Raw genomic sequence first — 14676 nt, 5'->3', positions numbered from 1 at the left:
TGGTATCATCCTATTCGTACAGGGGCGTTTTGAAAACTATGAACGATTATGTGGTCCTAGTACAGAGCAGACCGTAAATAGAAGAGCAATAGAAGAGCTATAAGGTTCAAATTTCTAAACGAGGCCAGCATCCTTTATTTGACCAGAAATGTGAACTTCATAATGTCTGTGTCAGAAAAAAAAGATTTGTGTCCTATCCACTGGGCTTGGAAGTTGGAACAGGTTGTGCCAAAAATATCACTTACTACATTGGAGCTACAAATAAAAGATCATGTTGCTACCTCAATACAATAAAATGCAGTAATTGAGTAGGTTATGGAACAATTTTCTGTTCATCTTTATTGCTTTTACAAAGTAGTGTTCACACTGCACATTAATTTCAACACGCACACATATATATACAAAGGCTTCTTGATTGTACTGTCATTACCATTTATTTAGTTTATGAATTTATCAGCTCTGTAATCTTGATTCGTTAGCGGTTACATGTATCAGACACAAACCATCATGTGAGTGTTTTTTTTTTTTTTTTTCAAGGTAATCTGTGCAATGTTGCCTATTAGCAGAAGCTAGGAGAAAATAATTAGCAAATAATGACTATTTTATTTTGAAACTAATGAGATCGATATTTACAGGATGATACAAAATTGGTTGAGGATTTGATTCTAGCTCTAGCTAAGAAATATATGGAAACAACTTATGTAGTTGCGCTTTCATCAATGGTCACTCAAATGAGAAGTGACACTTAAGAAGGTGGCCTTGCTGCAAGGGATTATAAGACCACCCATTGGAGTATCGTATCCATATTCTTCCTCGGCCTTCCTCAAAAGGTCTTGAAACATAGGGTGCCTCAAGTAGGATATTGGAACCACGAATCGGTTCTTCTGGCTCTCTCCAACATACACTGCAAAGTGGCCCTTCGGGACATCAGGAGACGAGGACTGGCGGTTGTTTATAGACATTGGTCGAAGAATTTGCTTGGCTTGGTGAACGATTGCTGCCAAACGAATCCCCATTAGCTTTTTTTTTTTTTTTTACCTAGTAGAGAGTATAAGCTTTTTTTACTTATAATGCTGGTGCAAAAGTGATGAAGCTGGTGGTTCAAGTATGTGTGCTTATATAGAGTGTGGTGGAGTGTATGGGCTTGTTTTGTGCTGAGCAACATGGACATGTACAATAATTTGGTACCTACCCTATAAGGTGGGACCAACTTACACCCAAACAGACACTTAGCTAGGCCACTACTTGAATTCATGGCAGATCTCATCACACTCTCCAACTTGTTAGAGGGATTCATGTGAAATTACTAATGACTGCCCATGGTTTTGAGCAGACAACTAAGTAAACCTTCAGGCTGCAAATTGTTTAATTTATCCTGCTGCTCTTCTCGTGATGATATTTATATATGTTGTTATATCCAAAAAGCATTATTGCACATGCCAAATAGCCTTTTGTTCACTCAACTGTAATGACTCTCTGTGTGTATGTGCGTGTGTGAACATGCCCTCATTCATTAGCTAGCCAAAGTTGCTGACTAGAGCATGAAAATTGCAGACCCTGATAAGGATGACAGTGTTGGGATGGTATTGACTTCTATCAATGCACCGAATAGCTACAGCCTTCATTGTCCATCATGAGCTCCTCATTTGATATCAAACAGTGAAACTTTGAATTGGTCCAATACTTTTGCTCTCACAAATACTGAACCATGTTATAGAAGATTTAAAGTTGACTAAAAACAATGCCAATCATTCTAAATTGGGATTGGTCGATTTCCTTCGGCTTTTTTGGTTGGCATTCCATGTTTTTTTGAAAATAGGATGGCCTTTTCATGCATTAGTTGTCCCAGTATAGTACTTCTATCTCTAACATTGGCATTACGACGTATATATCAGAAAAACAGTAATCTGTAAGACCGCAACTAATACTAGACACCTAAAAGCTGTATTTAATGAGCCGATAGAATAGAGGATTTCAATGTAGGGACTTATCATGTTCTTGAAACAATGTCTGTAGCCTACCAAGGACTACAATGAGACAAAATCTATGTACAAGACCTGGCATTGGACTTCACAGTTACATAAATTTGTATGCTTGTTCAAGCTTTTTATCTGATTAACATCATTATAAGATTTAAACCTAAGCAATCAACATCTATCACTGAATCCACTTAAGTCCAACCAGGGTCTACAAAAGATGTTCAAACCAGGAGTAACCGGAAATGGCCTAATAGTCACCATCTTACTGACTCATCAATGGCTCTGTCCCATATAACAGGCCTTGATCTTCAGTAAATTTACAGGTACCTTAAATCTAATTCATGGAACCATTGAATTGTTAGTTTAGTGAAAAGACCTCTAGCAATAACTAGTAGATAGTAGTATTGTACGGTACCTTTCTTGGCTGTGACCCATATGTTCAAGCTCTTACTGATTTTTGGGCAACTTTGTCTATATTCCCCAAAAGCATTCACTCTTTTCAACCAAATTTTTTATTGATAAGTATTTATGAGTTCTGATGAGACTTCATGCAAGGAACTTGCTTTTGATGATAACATGGTTGAAGTTTGGAAATTATTTCAAGTTTAGCTTTGCTATAATTATCTCTTTTTTTCTCAAGCTTTCTGAGCTTTATCTACCTGACTTCTCTACCATCAATGTCCAAGAGCAACAATGATTATCTCCAGAGGACATTTATACACAATTCATACTAAATTCAGTAATACAGCTCAAATTTAGGTCATAAAGTAGGAAACTTTACATTGAAAATTTTATTTACAAATGGGATATTGTGAAACATAATCTGGGTTGGATTTGATAGTAACCCATGTTACGTACAAAATTGAAGAGACTGGCTTGACTGTCTCAAATTATGTCGTCGTTGAATTGGAAGGCAAAAAAATCACCAATGACATACACACAGAGGAACAATCAAAAGGCAAGAGTACGGTCTCTGTCATTTATGAAGAGTTTAATAGAGAACTGAGACTAATGAAGTAGTCTTCACTGCATGGAATTGTCAGACCTCCCATCGGATGGTCAAATCCAAATTCTTCTTCAGCCTGATGTAGCAAGTTTCGGAATAAAGGATGGTTCAAGTAAGATATTGGAATGACAAACCGCTTATGAGATTCTCCAACATAAACTGCGAAATGGCCTTTTGGAACATCACTAGTGGCAGAAACTGTTCCACTTCTTGGTGAAAGAGTGCGTTGGAGCTTTTGTTTGGCTTGAGCTATCGCCATCAATCGGATGCCCATCTTTAGAAGAGATGTTAACAGACCTTAAAAGGTTGTTCAAATGAAGGGAAGCTATACAATATTATGGAAAGGAAGACTTGGTTGAAATGGGATGTAAATAATAACCAAGTATATATAGAGACACTTGGTCCTCTGAAAATGAAAGAACAGTAAGTACTAAAAAGAATTAGATAGAATTGAGAAACATGACTGCTTCAGAAACTATATTAGGATCACATGGTTTGCCTTATCCAGTCTAGGACATACTGCCCTACTACTTTAGAGAACTGACAAAGAGAGATGCAACTTGAGAAGTTATATATGGATATCACATTGCTTTAACTAATAAAGCACTAGACTTTTTGATGTTTGGCATTTTCTTGACAACAAAGACCCTTCTCAATACAAAATGAAATTAAGAATCATATTCATTGATTACAGAAGCAATGAACTTAGACTAGTCCTAGTCTATAGTATCCTTTGTGCCAACTTACCAGCCAACCTCAGTGGGTCATTATGATGACCCAAGGTTCCAAAACTACCAACAATTTAAACAAAATTTAAGGGCTCATCTGCATATTGCTTGTTCAACTCAGGTCGGCTCAATTAGGATTTTAGCAACCTCTTGACTTGGTCTTTTGATACTTGTCACGTTAGGTAGCTGAGTCTAGCCACAACCAATTTACTTGTTTTAATATATTCGTCACATGGAAGAGTTTTGTGCTTCTACTGCATTTTCTTCATGTAATAATTTTTTCTGATTTATGAATGCAAATTGTTCAGACAAAAGCTTGCAATACAAATGGTCCAACAAGGTATCTAGACCACTTGAAAGTTTAAGGCAGACAATAGAGTTGCTTCACAAAATGATGGTCTTCAGAACAGAAAATATCACCATCCATGATTCTTACGCTTGCTATAACTTTTTACTAAATGGTATAAAGTTTGGTGGATTCTTTACGTATGAAGATATTTCTCAGGAAAAACTAGGATATGTTTCTATCTGAAATATGACTTCAGAACTGCACAAGATGTTGATTGAATGTGATTTATGAGGTGCATTTTGATAAAGGTACAATGAACATTTTGGTTGTAAGATATTTCATTGCAAGACAAGTCATTTGGAATTAATGTCTTACAATGACATGTATTCCCAAGTTGCAAGACATGTCATTTGGAATGTGGCTGATACATTGGATGTGCATTTACATGATCTGGTGGGAATGTTCACATGCTGATTGTAGGGATTATGATGGTTTTATTGTGTATGAAGATCTACTCTGTGGTTTTTTTCTTTCTAAAGGGTTGGTTTGCTTGTTCTTTTGCTGGCTTTTCTTATCTTTTAGTGTAACTAGCAATTTTTTCGGGAATAGGATTTCTTAATTCCCTGTTCTACGTATCTTTGGTTGGTTGTTAATAAAATGATGCTTAGGAAAAAAAAAGAAAAAAAAGGTACAATGACCTTTTGTGATCAAGTATGTACCATAATTTTTATAAGACTGTTATGCTTTCAAAATGGTACCTAAAAAGTCAGTGATCAAAAGAGCTCTTTGTGTGTCTGTAACATTTTGATACCTGAAAACTTTTGAATATATTAGCGACTGAATCTGAGTGGTGGAAGAACACATCAAGGGGTCCTTTGGGAGAATTAATAAGTGCATAGTGCTGCATACCAACTAAGCTAGAATGCAGCCACTTTATCAATACTAATCATTTAGGCTTCCTTAAGGTTACTGCACTCTGAGATGGGTAATGTGACCTTGGAGAGCATGATGAGGTTGGTCAAGCAATTCAATGGTGTGAAGTCAATGCTCATTGAGATCCTTTTCGAGAAATGATGAGATAGTTGATCTGTAATTACACAGTAAAAATCATTCTCCAATGTATGGCTTACTGGTCTTGTATTCTGGTCAATTTGGATCATATTATCAGCATTATAGAACATCATATGACTGGTTGTTACACTGTTTCTAGTCAACCTATGATGCTTGCATATTAGGCCAAGTTCATATAATCACCAAATCTCACTTTCAGTGTCAAGAAATTTATCGGAAAAAAAACATCTAATTAATTTGTCCTTCCCCATGTTCGTGTCATGACACAGGCAGTTCTGGTGACCTTTGTGTCTATTTGACCACAAGCCTAAACAAATGTGTAAGGGAGCAACTTACAATGCATGTGCAAGATGCATTCTGTGTGTTAGATACTACTTTTTAGTCTTCAAGCCAAATGCTTTGCTGGATATATGTTATACTGTTATAATCATCAGAAAACAATCATAGACGAGTATTTTGAGTAGACCTAGCTCCTTTGTTTGCACTTCTAAGGTGGTAGGCCATGAAAAATCTTGAAGATGCATTACAGCACAAAATCTATCAGATTCTAAAATCTTTTTTTTGGGAGGCATAACCATGTGATACACACGCCATACCTCATTGGTATGTCCTCCAATGGACCTCATTGCAGTCATGTCTTCATTAATCACTCCAACTGAGAATGCTGCCATATGCAAAGTGCTCTATATATACCTACCTATTCGAACATTAACCAACCCACCATCAAAGCTTCTCTTGTTTTGCACCTCTCCTAGAGATCAACTCTATCCTTGCTATTACTTTTCCAAGAAAAACAGTTCACAAAAATCATGGGGATCCGCTTGCCGGGAATTTTTCATGCTAAGCAAGCCATCCGACGAGTTCTCTCAACTCCAATGGCTAAAGATGTGCCCAAGGGGCACTTCAGTGTCTATGTTGGAGAAACTGAGAAGAAGCGATTTGTTGTACCGATTTCATATTTGAAGCATCCTTCATTCCAGGACCTACTTAGGCAGGCTGAAGAAGAGTTTGGCTTTGATCATCCAATGGGTGGTCTTACAATACCATGCAGAGAAGAAATCTTCATTAATCTCACCTGCAATTTGAATTGCGGAGAAAGATGGCAAAAACGCTAGCCCAAAAGGATAGGAGAATGTATTAGCTAGGTCAATTATTTATTGTAAAATCAACATAAAGTTCTGCATATTTTCTGGAATTATTTTGGGAGTTGAATTTCTTCATGTACATGTTCTTTATGTTTTTTTATTTTATTTTATTTTATGAAAAAGCTTTTTAAATACTCATTAATCTACAGTTCCTCGTATTATCTATTTGGTATCAGTAACCAAAGCAAATCTTTAATGACAATTCACTCTGCGAAAGTTAAGATGAATCAATGTTAAGAATGCGATGTAAACATGGTGAATAATTCGTTACTACCCCTTTTGGTCTTCCCAAATCACCCATCGCGTCAAGATAATTTACTCAATAAGAGGCATCATGAGTCCTTTATTTACCCAATTTTCTTTTGAAGGATTAGGTTTGCTGAAGGCAATGAACAAAAATACTTGGTCCTTTCAGTAAACATCTGAAAAATGCTAATCATTCAGTGTAAAATTTGGCATATCAGCACACTCTGCATCAAAAAAGGATCCTCTGAATTAGTTATGCGTCTTTACTGCAACTGAGATTGATCTGTCATTTCCTAGAAGTTATCTCATTCCTTAAAAATAGCATTTTGGTACAATTCACATGGACTTCATGAGGTTTGTCTTCCGAGTGAATGTATTTTTCAGTTCAAAATTGTACCTAAAATGTCACCTCCTTTTTCTTTTTTTACTATCCCCTTTAGTCCACACAAATCACCCACCGCATCAGTCCTTCATTTACCCAAATTTTCTTTTGTAGGATTAAGTTTGCTGAATGCGATGAACAAATACTTGGTCCTTTCAGTTAAAATCTGAAAATTTGGCGTATATGCACCCTGTGTTGACGTGGATCAATCTTCTGAAGTAGTTATTGCAACTGAGAGTGATCAGTCATTTCCTAGAAGTTACCTCATTCCTTCAAATAACATTGTGGTAAGTTCAAACTAGTGAACACTTGTAGGTCACAATTCACATGAAGGTCACGAGATTTGTCATGCAAGTGGATGAATTTTTCAGTTCAGGCCGTGCTATAAGTGTAGATCTTTATGTGTAACACACCTTTTGATTCTGTACTTCCATGATTTATACATAAAGTTAATACCAAATGAGAATTGTTTGGGTTGGTTGCGGGAACTCCATCAGTCCAGTAATGCTTCTAACTACCACTATTGATTGGCATGATGAGGAAAAAGTATTGCTCAGATTTATTTATTTATTTTTTATTTATTTATTTATTTATTATTGTGCTTTTCAAAGTGTTTCTGCAGATGATAATTTCACTTAATGCTTAAACTACATGTTATGTCAGGGATTATATACAAAATGTCATACTAAATGAGAAGAATTAGGTGTTAAGCATGTCTTTGATCTTACAGGTAAGATATTACTGTGCTTAAAATCAACAGGAGGCTAACCACTACCCTTATCTCTTTAATTCAAGGAGGGATCTCCGTAGGCCATGCTATCACAAGTGGTAGCCTGGTAGGGCATGATGTTCTTCAACAAATATACATTACAAAGTCTTTATGATAGAAAGTATTGACGATGTGTGACTCGAGACGTACAATCCCATGTGATCCTTCATGTTCTAAAATATTATCTTCATAGAAAAAAATCTTGGTTGGAGTCTATGCGTATCAACAGATTTATTTACAGTCTCACATTTGTACTAAATGGTATCTTATCATCCACAAGTGTATACTTTTATTTTGCTTAATTTTAAGGTCTTCAATGATGATCATTTGATTATGCAACTCAATGGTCCATAGTTCTACATTTCAGCCGTTAAGACCTTTCTTAGATATAATGAGATAGTTGATCTGTAATTCACATTTCCATACAAAATGAAATACTTCGATTGAATATGAAAAACTTCTTCTCAAATGTGTTACAATTATAAGCATCGCAGAACATCACATGCCAAGGTATTTTCATGCATGCTTCTAGTCAACCTATAATCCTCAGTATTAATATTAACAGGCTCATTTGGTCACCAACACTTGTATACAAAAAGGAACAACATCACATGATCTGCTAAATTGGACCAACTAGTGTTCAGAAGTGTCATAGTACAGGTAGTACTGGTGACCTTTGTGGCTTTGTGTTTATTTGACCATGAGTTTCAACAAATTTGAGACACAGCTACTAATATAGTTTGCTTAATGAATTAATGAGATTTATTTTGTGTTATACCTTACTCTTAAGTCTTCAAACCAAATGATATATTGGATATACATCATAATCAAGAAGCCCCACACACACAAATTTTTAGTAGGGCTGCAGTATTGGCACTTATGAAGTGGTAATCCATGAGACCATAACCATGTGATAACAATGTGCTACCTCATGGCACATGTCTTTCCATATTGTGCCACCGTGAAGTAATTTATTCAGTACTCACTCCATATCAGAATGCTTATATATATGTCATAACATTAGTAATCCACCATCAGAGCTTCTCTTGTTTTGTACAAGCCCTAGAGATCAACTACTTGCAGATACTCTTCCTAGAAAAACAGTTCATAAATATCATGGGTATCCGCTTGCCAGGAATTGTTCATGCTAAGCAAGCTATTAGAAGGGTTCTCTCATCTCCAGCAGCTACAGATGTGCCCAAGGGCCACTTTGCCATTTATGTTGGAGAAACTGAAAAGAAGCGATTTGTTGTTCTGATTTCATGTTTGAAGCACCCTTCATTCCAGAACCTGCTAAGCCAGGCTGAAGAGGAGTTTGGGTTTGATCATCCAATGGGCGATCTTACAATACCATGCAATAAAGAAACCTTCATTGATCTGACCTGCAGTTTGAGTTTCTCATAAGCAAGAAGAAAGATGCCAAAATGATGATTCACCAAATAGGAACAATCTTAAACCATTGACTCAATAACAAACCTTTTGAAATAGGAGAGTAAATGAGTTTGGTTCTTGGTAAAGCCAATGTAAAGTCATGTACTATTATTTTTCCCCTTGAATCATTCCGGGATTCGAATGTTTTTGTGTCAATTGAATAACTTGACATTTTTTGGGGTTATTATTAATGGAATAGCTCTTTCAATAAACATGCTATTAATGAATAGTCCCTTAATGTTATCTATTTGGTACCATCAATATGAATATGCACTGGAACTTTAGTTACTTTATAAGTTAAAATGAACCAGTCATAAGATGTGATATTGAGCTGGTGATCACTTCATTACTCTGCCTTTGGTCCAATCAAACCAATCATGCCTTCCAAACTATTTTTTTCAAATAAAAGGCTCAAAATTCATTAGTCCTTCATTTACCCAATTTTGATGAAAGATTCAATTTGCTAAAGGTTTTGTCTGATACAGGGTGCATCCATTTAACATCGAAAAATGCTACTATTCCAGTGTAAAGTTCGGATTGTCTGCTCTCGGCATTAATATGGTACAAGAAACCCCTGAAATGATTATGCTTATACAACCAAGATTGGCCAGTCATTTACTAATCAGTTTAACATACCCCTTCAAAATAGCATTATGGTAAGTTCAATTAGGGTGGGTAGAAATGAGGACTACTTGTAGGTCACAAGTCACATGGACTTCACGGGGTTTTGTCTTTCAAGTTGATGCTTTTTTCGCTTCAGGACATGCTATAATTGTAGATTTCTAGCTGTAACATAACTTTGAATTCTCTAGTTTTCTTGTGTATACACATAGAGATAATATCCAATCAATGCTTGATTGCCTTGCGGTTTGAACTTTGAACCCCAACCTTTACAGCTCAATGTTCTCAACTACCACTTGCCTTTTGATGCTTATTACAACCAAAAAAAGAAAAAGAAGAAAAAAAATGACACGCTTTTATGACTTTTCATTTTTAATAACTTTTAATTTTATCTCAATTACCGGTTTAAAACTCCAGTCAGAAAAAAAGGACTGTATAGGTTTTATTTTGAGTTTTTCATGGTGTTCCAACTGATACTAATCCCACTTTAATGTTTAAATACATGTTAATGCCTATATATTGTAACGACCCAAATGGATACTAAAATAATAATAAAATTTTATAAAAATTTCGACATGACCTCCGCAGAAAATGTCTCTAAACAACCTGTTGAAATACAAAAAAATAAATACAATGGCCTCACTGGGCCTTAAATCTAACATATCATATCCCAACACAATATACATATATTATATCACATCTCCAAAGTGACTACATACATACAAAATCCCATTCCTCCATCTCATCCAACAAGGAACATCCTTTGGTTACATCAAGTTACAGTCCCAAAAAAACGTAGTTAGAATTTAAAAGTCCATGACTTACAACATTATACTAATTAAACTAAAGTTTTACGAGTTAGTTAATATTACATTTACAAAATATTAGAGAGTTTTAATGCAAAAGATAGTAAAAAAAATATATATATATAAAATAGGTTTCCGTGCTCGTCAAAAATCGTGGTGGATCGTCGTCCGCCACCTCTTTTCCATGTTTTGAAAAATGTTAGAAATAATGGGGTGAGCATAAACTCAGTAGGAAGTGTCTAAGACACACTTCTTATATCCCTGTGAATCCATACAATGAATAGATAAAAAAAGTGAAAGGGATCATGCTATAAGGAAACACACACTCTCAAATACAATAACAAGTATGTAACAAATACCACCCAATCACAAGTTTACCACAATGTCATGAAGTGCAATATGCAAATGTTACTCCCCATTTTCCGAAACATTTCCATTTCAACTTCCAAAATCGTTAGTGTAATCCGACCCAAGGCACCTCCAAGGCGTCACGAATGGAGGGTTGATTAACTATCCACGACCACAAGACACCTCCAAGGCGTCGCATCCGGCCTAGTTAGCTCAACCATGATCACTTCTATAGACTACACTAACACCACGGACCACTAGGCGCCTCCTAGGTGTCCGGTTTTCGCAAACTCCTTTAAAAAAATATATTCTCCAAAATAATTTCGTTTGTTAAAAAAAAACATTTTTTTTTCCCCCTTTCTCTTTCCCAACGAATACATGAATGCGCACGCTTTAATTTATCAATTTAACCATAAACTTTCATACATTCCATTTACATCATCATCACAATTTAATAGAAATTTATAAGCATTCATTTCTTTTATTTATTTATTTATTTATTGACCATAGCCTCATTTTCTTTCAAAGCAATAAATAAATAAATCAATACATAATCTTAGGACATACAATATGTCAACACCAAACATGCTCAATCACCGTAATAAATCTAGTCATATATATGAATTCAAATAATACATGGAACACATTTAGCATTTTAGTTAAACATGCTTCAACCACAAACTAGATAATCAAAATTAGTATGCTTAGGATCAAATTTAAGGGGCAAAATTCACAAAAAGAGCTAAGAAGTTGTAGATTAGAACACCCCTACCTCAATGGAAGTGAAAACTCCCAAAATCCCCAAATCCAAGCCCGAGAACCCTAGAATTTTGAACTCCCTAGAGTGCACCAAATGATGATTGGCTCCTATCAAATTGAAGGCCTTGACGAGCTTAACAACTTTGCTTCACAATGTTCTACCAAAATCCAAAAGATTAAAACTAGATTAGAGTTTGAAAGTTGCAAAAAGAGAAGAAAAATGAAACTGCCCAGAGGGGAAAGTAATATAGTCGAGAGAGAGAAAAGCCCACATTTGTTTAATGGCGTTATGGCCTTTCTGCAATGTTAAAAGCATGGGTGGGGCCCACTTAACTTTTTTTTTTTCTTTTTCTTTTTATAATTATTCTTTTATAACCTAAACACACATTTATATATACATAATAACCCACAACATTACATATATATAAAACAAGTTCATACCTAGAGGAAAAGAAGACTTAAGTGTCCCAAAGCAGGTCTTTGATCATGTGGATCAGGTTATTGGTAGGGCATGATGTTTTTCCCACCTTATTGTTTTTAAATCAGCAGGAGGCTATCCACTATTTTACTCTCTTTAATTTCAAGGGGGTTCCTCTGTATGCTAATAGAAGTGGTAGGGCATGCTGTTTTTCAAGAAATGTACATTTTAGTCTCTATCATTATAAAGTCTAGATGATGAGTTGAAGACTTATCGGTACTTTTGTTGGGAGGCATAACCATGTGATACCTTATTGCATATGTCCGTCAATGGACCACGTTGAAGAAATTTGATCATTACTCCAATTGAATGCTGACCATATGATATAGTAAGTGCTCTATATATATATGTTCTAACATTAGCTATCCAGTATCCAACTGCCAAAGCTTCTCTTGTTTTGCACAAAGACCTAGAAATCAACTTCTTGCAATTGCTTTTCCAAGAAATCAATTCAGAAAAATCATGGGTATTCGCTTGCCTGGAATTTTTCATGCTAAGCAAGCTATCCGACGCGTTCTCTCAACTCCAGTGGCTAAAGATGTGCCCAAGGGCCACTTCAGTGTTTATGTTGGAGAAACTGAAAAGAAGCGATTTGTTATACCGATTTCATACTTGAAGCATCCTTCATTCCAGAACCAACTAAGCCAGGCTGAGGAAGAGTTCGGGTTTGATCATCCAATGGGTGGTCTTACAATACCATGCAGAGAAGAAACTTTCATTGATCTCACTTGCAGTTTGAATTCATCATAAGCAAGAAGAAAGATGCCAAAATGATGGCTCACCAAATAGGATCAATCCAACACCATTGACTCAATAACCAACCTCTCCAATTTTGAATTATGAGAGTAAATGAGTTTGTTTATTGTAAAACCAATGTAAAGCCCTGTATTATTATTTTTTTCTTGAATAGCTTGACATTTTTTGGGGTTTTTATTAATGGAATAGCTCTTTCAATAAACATACTATTAATACATAGGCCCTTTTAATGTTATACATTTGGTTTCATCAATATGATTATGCACTAGCACTTTAGTTGCCAAATGCCAAATCCTTAATGATGATTCACTCTGCGATTACCTTATAAGTTAAAATGAACCAATCATAAGATGGTGATCACTTCATTACTCTGCCCTTAGTCCTCCCAATCCATTCATCCATTCAAACTAATTTTCCAAATAAAATGCTCAAAATTCCATTAGTCCTTCATTTACCCAATTTTTAATATCTAAAAATACTGCTAGTCCAGTGTAAATTAGTATGGAACAAGAAACCCCTGAAATGATTATGCTGATACAACCAAGACTGATCAGTCATTTGCTAAACAGTTTAACACATTCCTTGAAAAATAGCATTATGGTAAAGTTCAAATGGGGTGGGTAGAAATGAGGACAACTTGTAGGTCACAAGTCATATGGACTTCACGGGGTTTTGCCTTGCAAGTTGAAGCTTTTTTGTGCTTCAGGACATGCTATAATTGTGGATTTCTAGCTGTAACTTTGAATTCTCTAGTTTTCTAGTGTATACATAGAGCTAATATCAAATCAATGCTTGATTGGATTTCTGTTTGAACTTTGAACCCATCCTTCCAGCTCAATGTTCCTAACCACCACTCGCCTTTTGATGCTTATTACAAAAAATAAAATAAAATAAAAGCCCTGCTCTTTTGAGTTTTCAACTACTGGTTTAATAAAAATCCAAATGTAGATACAATTTGAAGTCATACTAATCCCACCTTAGTGTTTAAAATACATGCCGGTGACTATTATGTAACAAGTTCATACCAAGAAGAAAAGAAGACTTAATGTCTCAGAGCAAGTCTTTGATCATGTGGATCAGGTTAATTGGTAGGGCATGATGTTTTTCCCACCTTATTGTTTTTAGTGGTCCTCTGTGTACCAATAGAAGTGGTAGGGCATGATGTTTTTCAGCAAATATAAATTTTAGTGTCTATCATTATAAAGTCTAGATGATGAGTTGAAGAGTCAAAAAAATAGGTCTATTATCAGTACCTTTTTTGGAAGCCATAACCATGTGATACCTCATTGCATTTGTCCTTCAATGGACCTCATTTCTCCATTTGAATGCTGACCATATGATATAGGTAGTGCTCTCTCTCTCTATATATATCTGTTCTAAGTTTAGCTATTTAGTATCCACTGCCAAAGCTTCTTTTGTTTTGCACAATTCATAGAAAAAAATTATTTGAAATTACTTTTCCAAGAAAAGAAATTCAGTAAAATCATGGGAATTCGCTTGCCGGTTCATGCAAAGTGAGCTTTCCAATGGATTCTTTCATCTCCAATGGCTACAGATGTGCCCAAAGGACACTTTGCTGTTTATGTTGGAGAAACTGAAAAGAAGAGTTTTGTTGTTCGGATTTCGTATTTGAAGCACCTTTCATTTCAGAACCTACTAAAGCCAGGCAGAAGAGGAGTTTGGTTTTGATCATCGGATGGGTGGTCTTACAATACCATGCAGAGAAGAAACCTTCATTGATTTCACTTTTCAGTTTGAATTGCTCCTAGAAAATGTAGTTCACAGGATAGGAAGATACTAACACCATTGACCCAAAAGCCTCCATCCAATTTTGAAATAGGAGAAACATTTAGTTGTTTCTT

The 14676-nt window shown here is 35.5% G+C and overlaps 5 protein-coding genes across 5 annotated transcripts; 3 read left to right on the top strand and 2 right to left on the bottom strand.

Moving 5' to 3' along the window:
* Positions 1-716: 716 nt before the first annotated feature.
* On the bottom strand, positions 717-1016 carry LOC132295719 (auxin-responsive protein SAUR21-like). Its single transcript, XM_059794011.1, has one exon. It carries the CDS (start codon positions 1014-1016, stop codon positions 717-719), a length of 300 nt encoding a protein of 99 aa, XP_059649994.1.
* A 1717-nt stretch (positions 1017-2733) lies between these two features.
* On the bottom strand, positions 2734-3316 carry LOC132293931 (auxin-induced protein 15A-like). Its single transcript, XM_059791597.1, has one exon. It carries the CDS (start codon positions 3257-3259, stop codon positions 2960-2962), a length of 300 nt encoding a protein of 99 aa, XP_059647580.1. The 5' UTR covers positions 3260-3316; the 3' UTR covers positions 2734-2959.
* Positions 3317-5882: 2566 nt separating this feature from the next.
* Positions 5883-6188, top strand: LOC132295718 (auxin-induced protein X15-like). The gene has a single exon (XM_059794009.1). It carries the CDS (start codon positions 5883-5885, stop codon positions 6186-6188), a length of 306 nt encoding a protein of 101 aa, XP_059649992.1.
* Positions 6189-8649: 2461 nt separating this feature from the next.
* Positions 8650-9258, top strand: LOC132293932 (auxin-induced protein X15-like). Its single transcript, XM_059791598.1, has one exon. The coding sequence runs from the start codon at positions 8732-8734 to the stop codon at positions 9017-9019; it is 288 nt and encodes a 95-aa protein (XP_059647581.1). The 5' UTR covers positions 8650-8731; the 3' UTR covers positions 9020-9258.
* A 3190-nt stretch (positions 9259-12448) lies between these two features.
* LOC132293934 (auxin-induced protein X15-like) lies at positions 12449-13025 on the top strand. The gene has a single exon (XM_059791599.1). It carries the CDS (start codon positions 12521-12523, stop codon positions 12806-12808), a length of 288 nt encoding a protein of 95 aa, XP_059647582.1. The 5' UTR covers positions 12449-12520; the 3' UTR covers positions 12809-13025.
* Positions 13026-14676: the final 1651 nt, after the last annotated feature.

The sequence above is a fragment of the Cornus florida genome, unplaced genomic scaffold (assembly GCF_030987335.1).
Source record: "Cornus florida cultivar Cherokee Brave unplaced genomic scaffold, ASM3098733v1 CherokeeBrave_3.0.0_Hap2_Chr02, whole genome shotgun sequence".
NCBI lineage: Eukaryota > Viridiplantae > Streptophyta > Magnoliopsida > Cornales > Cornaceae > Cornus > Cornus florida.
This window is presented reverse-complemented; position numbering and strand designations above follow the sequence as displayed.

Excerpts from the sequence above, each read along its gene's own strand:
- LOC132295719 (XM_059794011.1), bottom strand. The coding sequence starts at position 1,016 with ATGGGGATTCGTTTGGCAGCAATCGTTCACCAAGCCAAGCAAATTCTT.
- LOC132293931 (XM_059791597.1), bottom strand. The coding sequence starts at position 3,259 with ATGGGCATCCGATTGATGGCGATAGCTCAAGCCAAACAAAAGCTCCAA.
- LOC132295718 (XM_059794009.1), top strand. The coding sequence starts at position 5,883 with ATGGGGATCCGCTTGCCGGGAATTTTTCATGCTAAGCAAGCCATCCGA.
- LOC132293932 (XM_059791598.1), top strand. The coding sequence starts at position 8,732 with ATGGGTATCCGCTTGCCAGGAATTGTTCATGCTAAGCAAGCTATTAGA.
- LOC132293934 (XM_059791599.1), top strand. The coding sequence starts at position 12,521 with ATGGGTATTCGCTTGCCTGGAATTTTTCATGCTAAGCAAGCTATCCGA.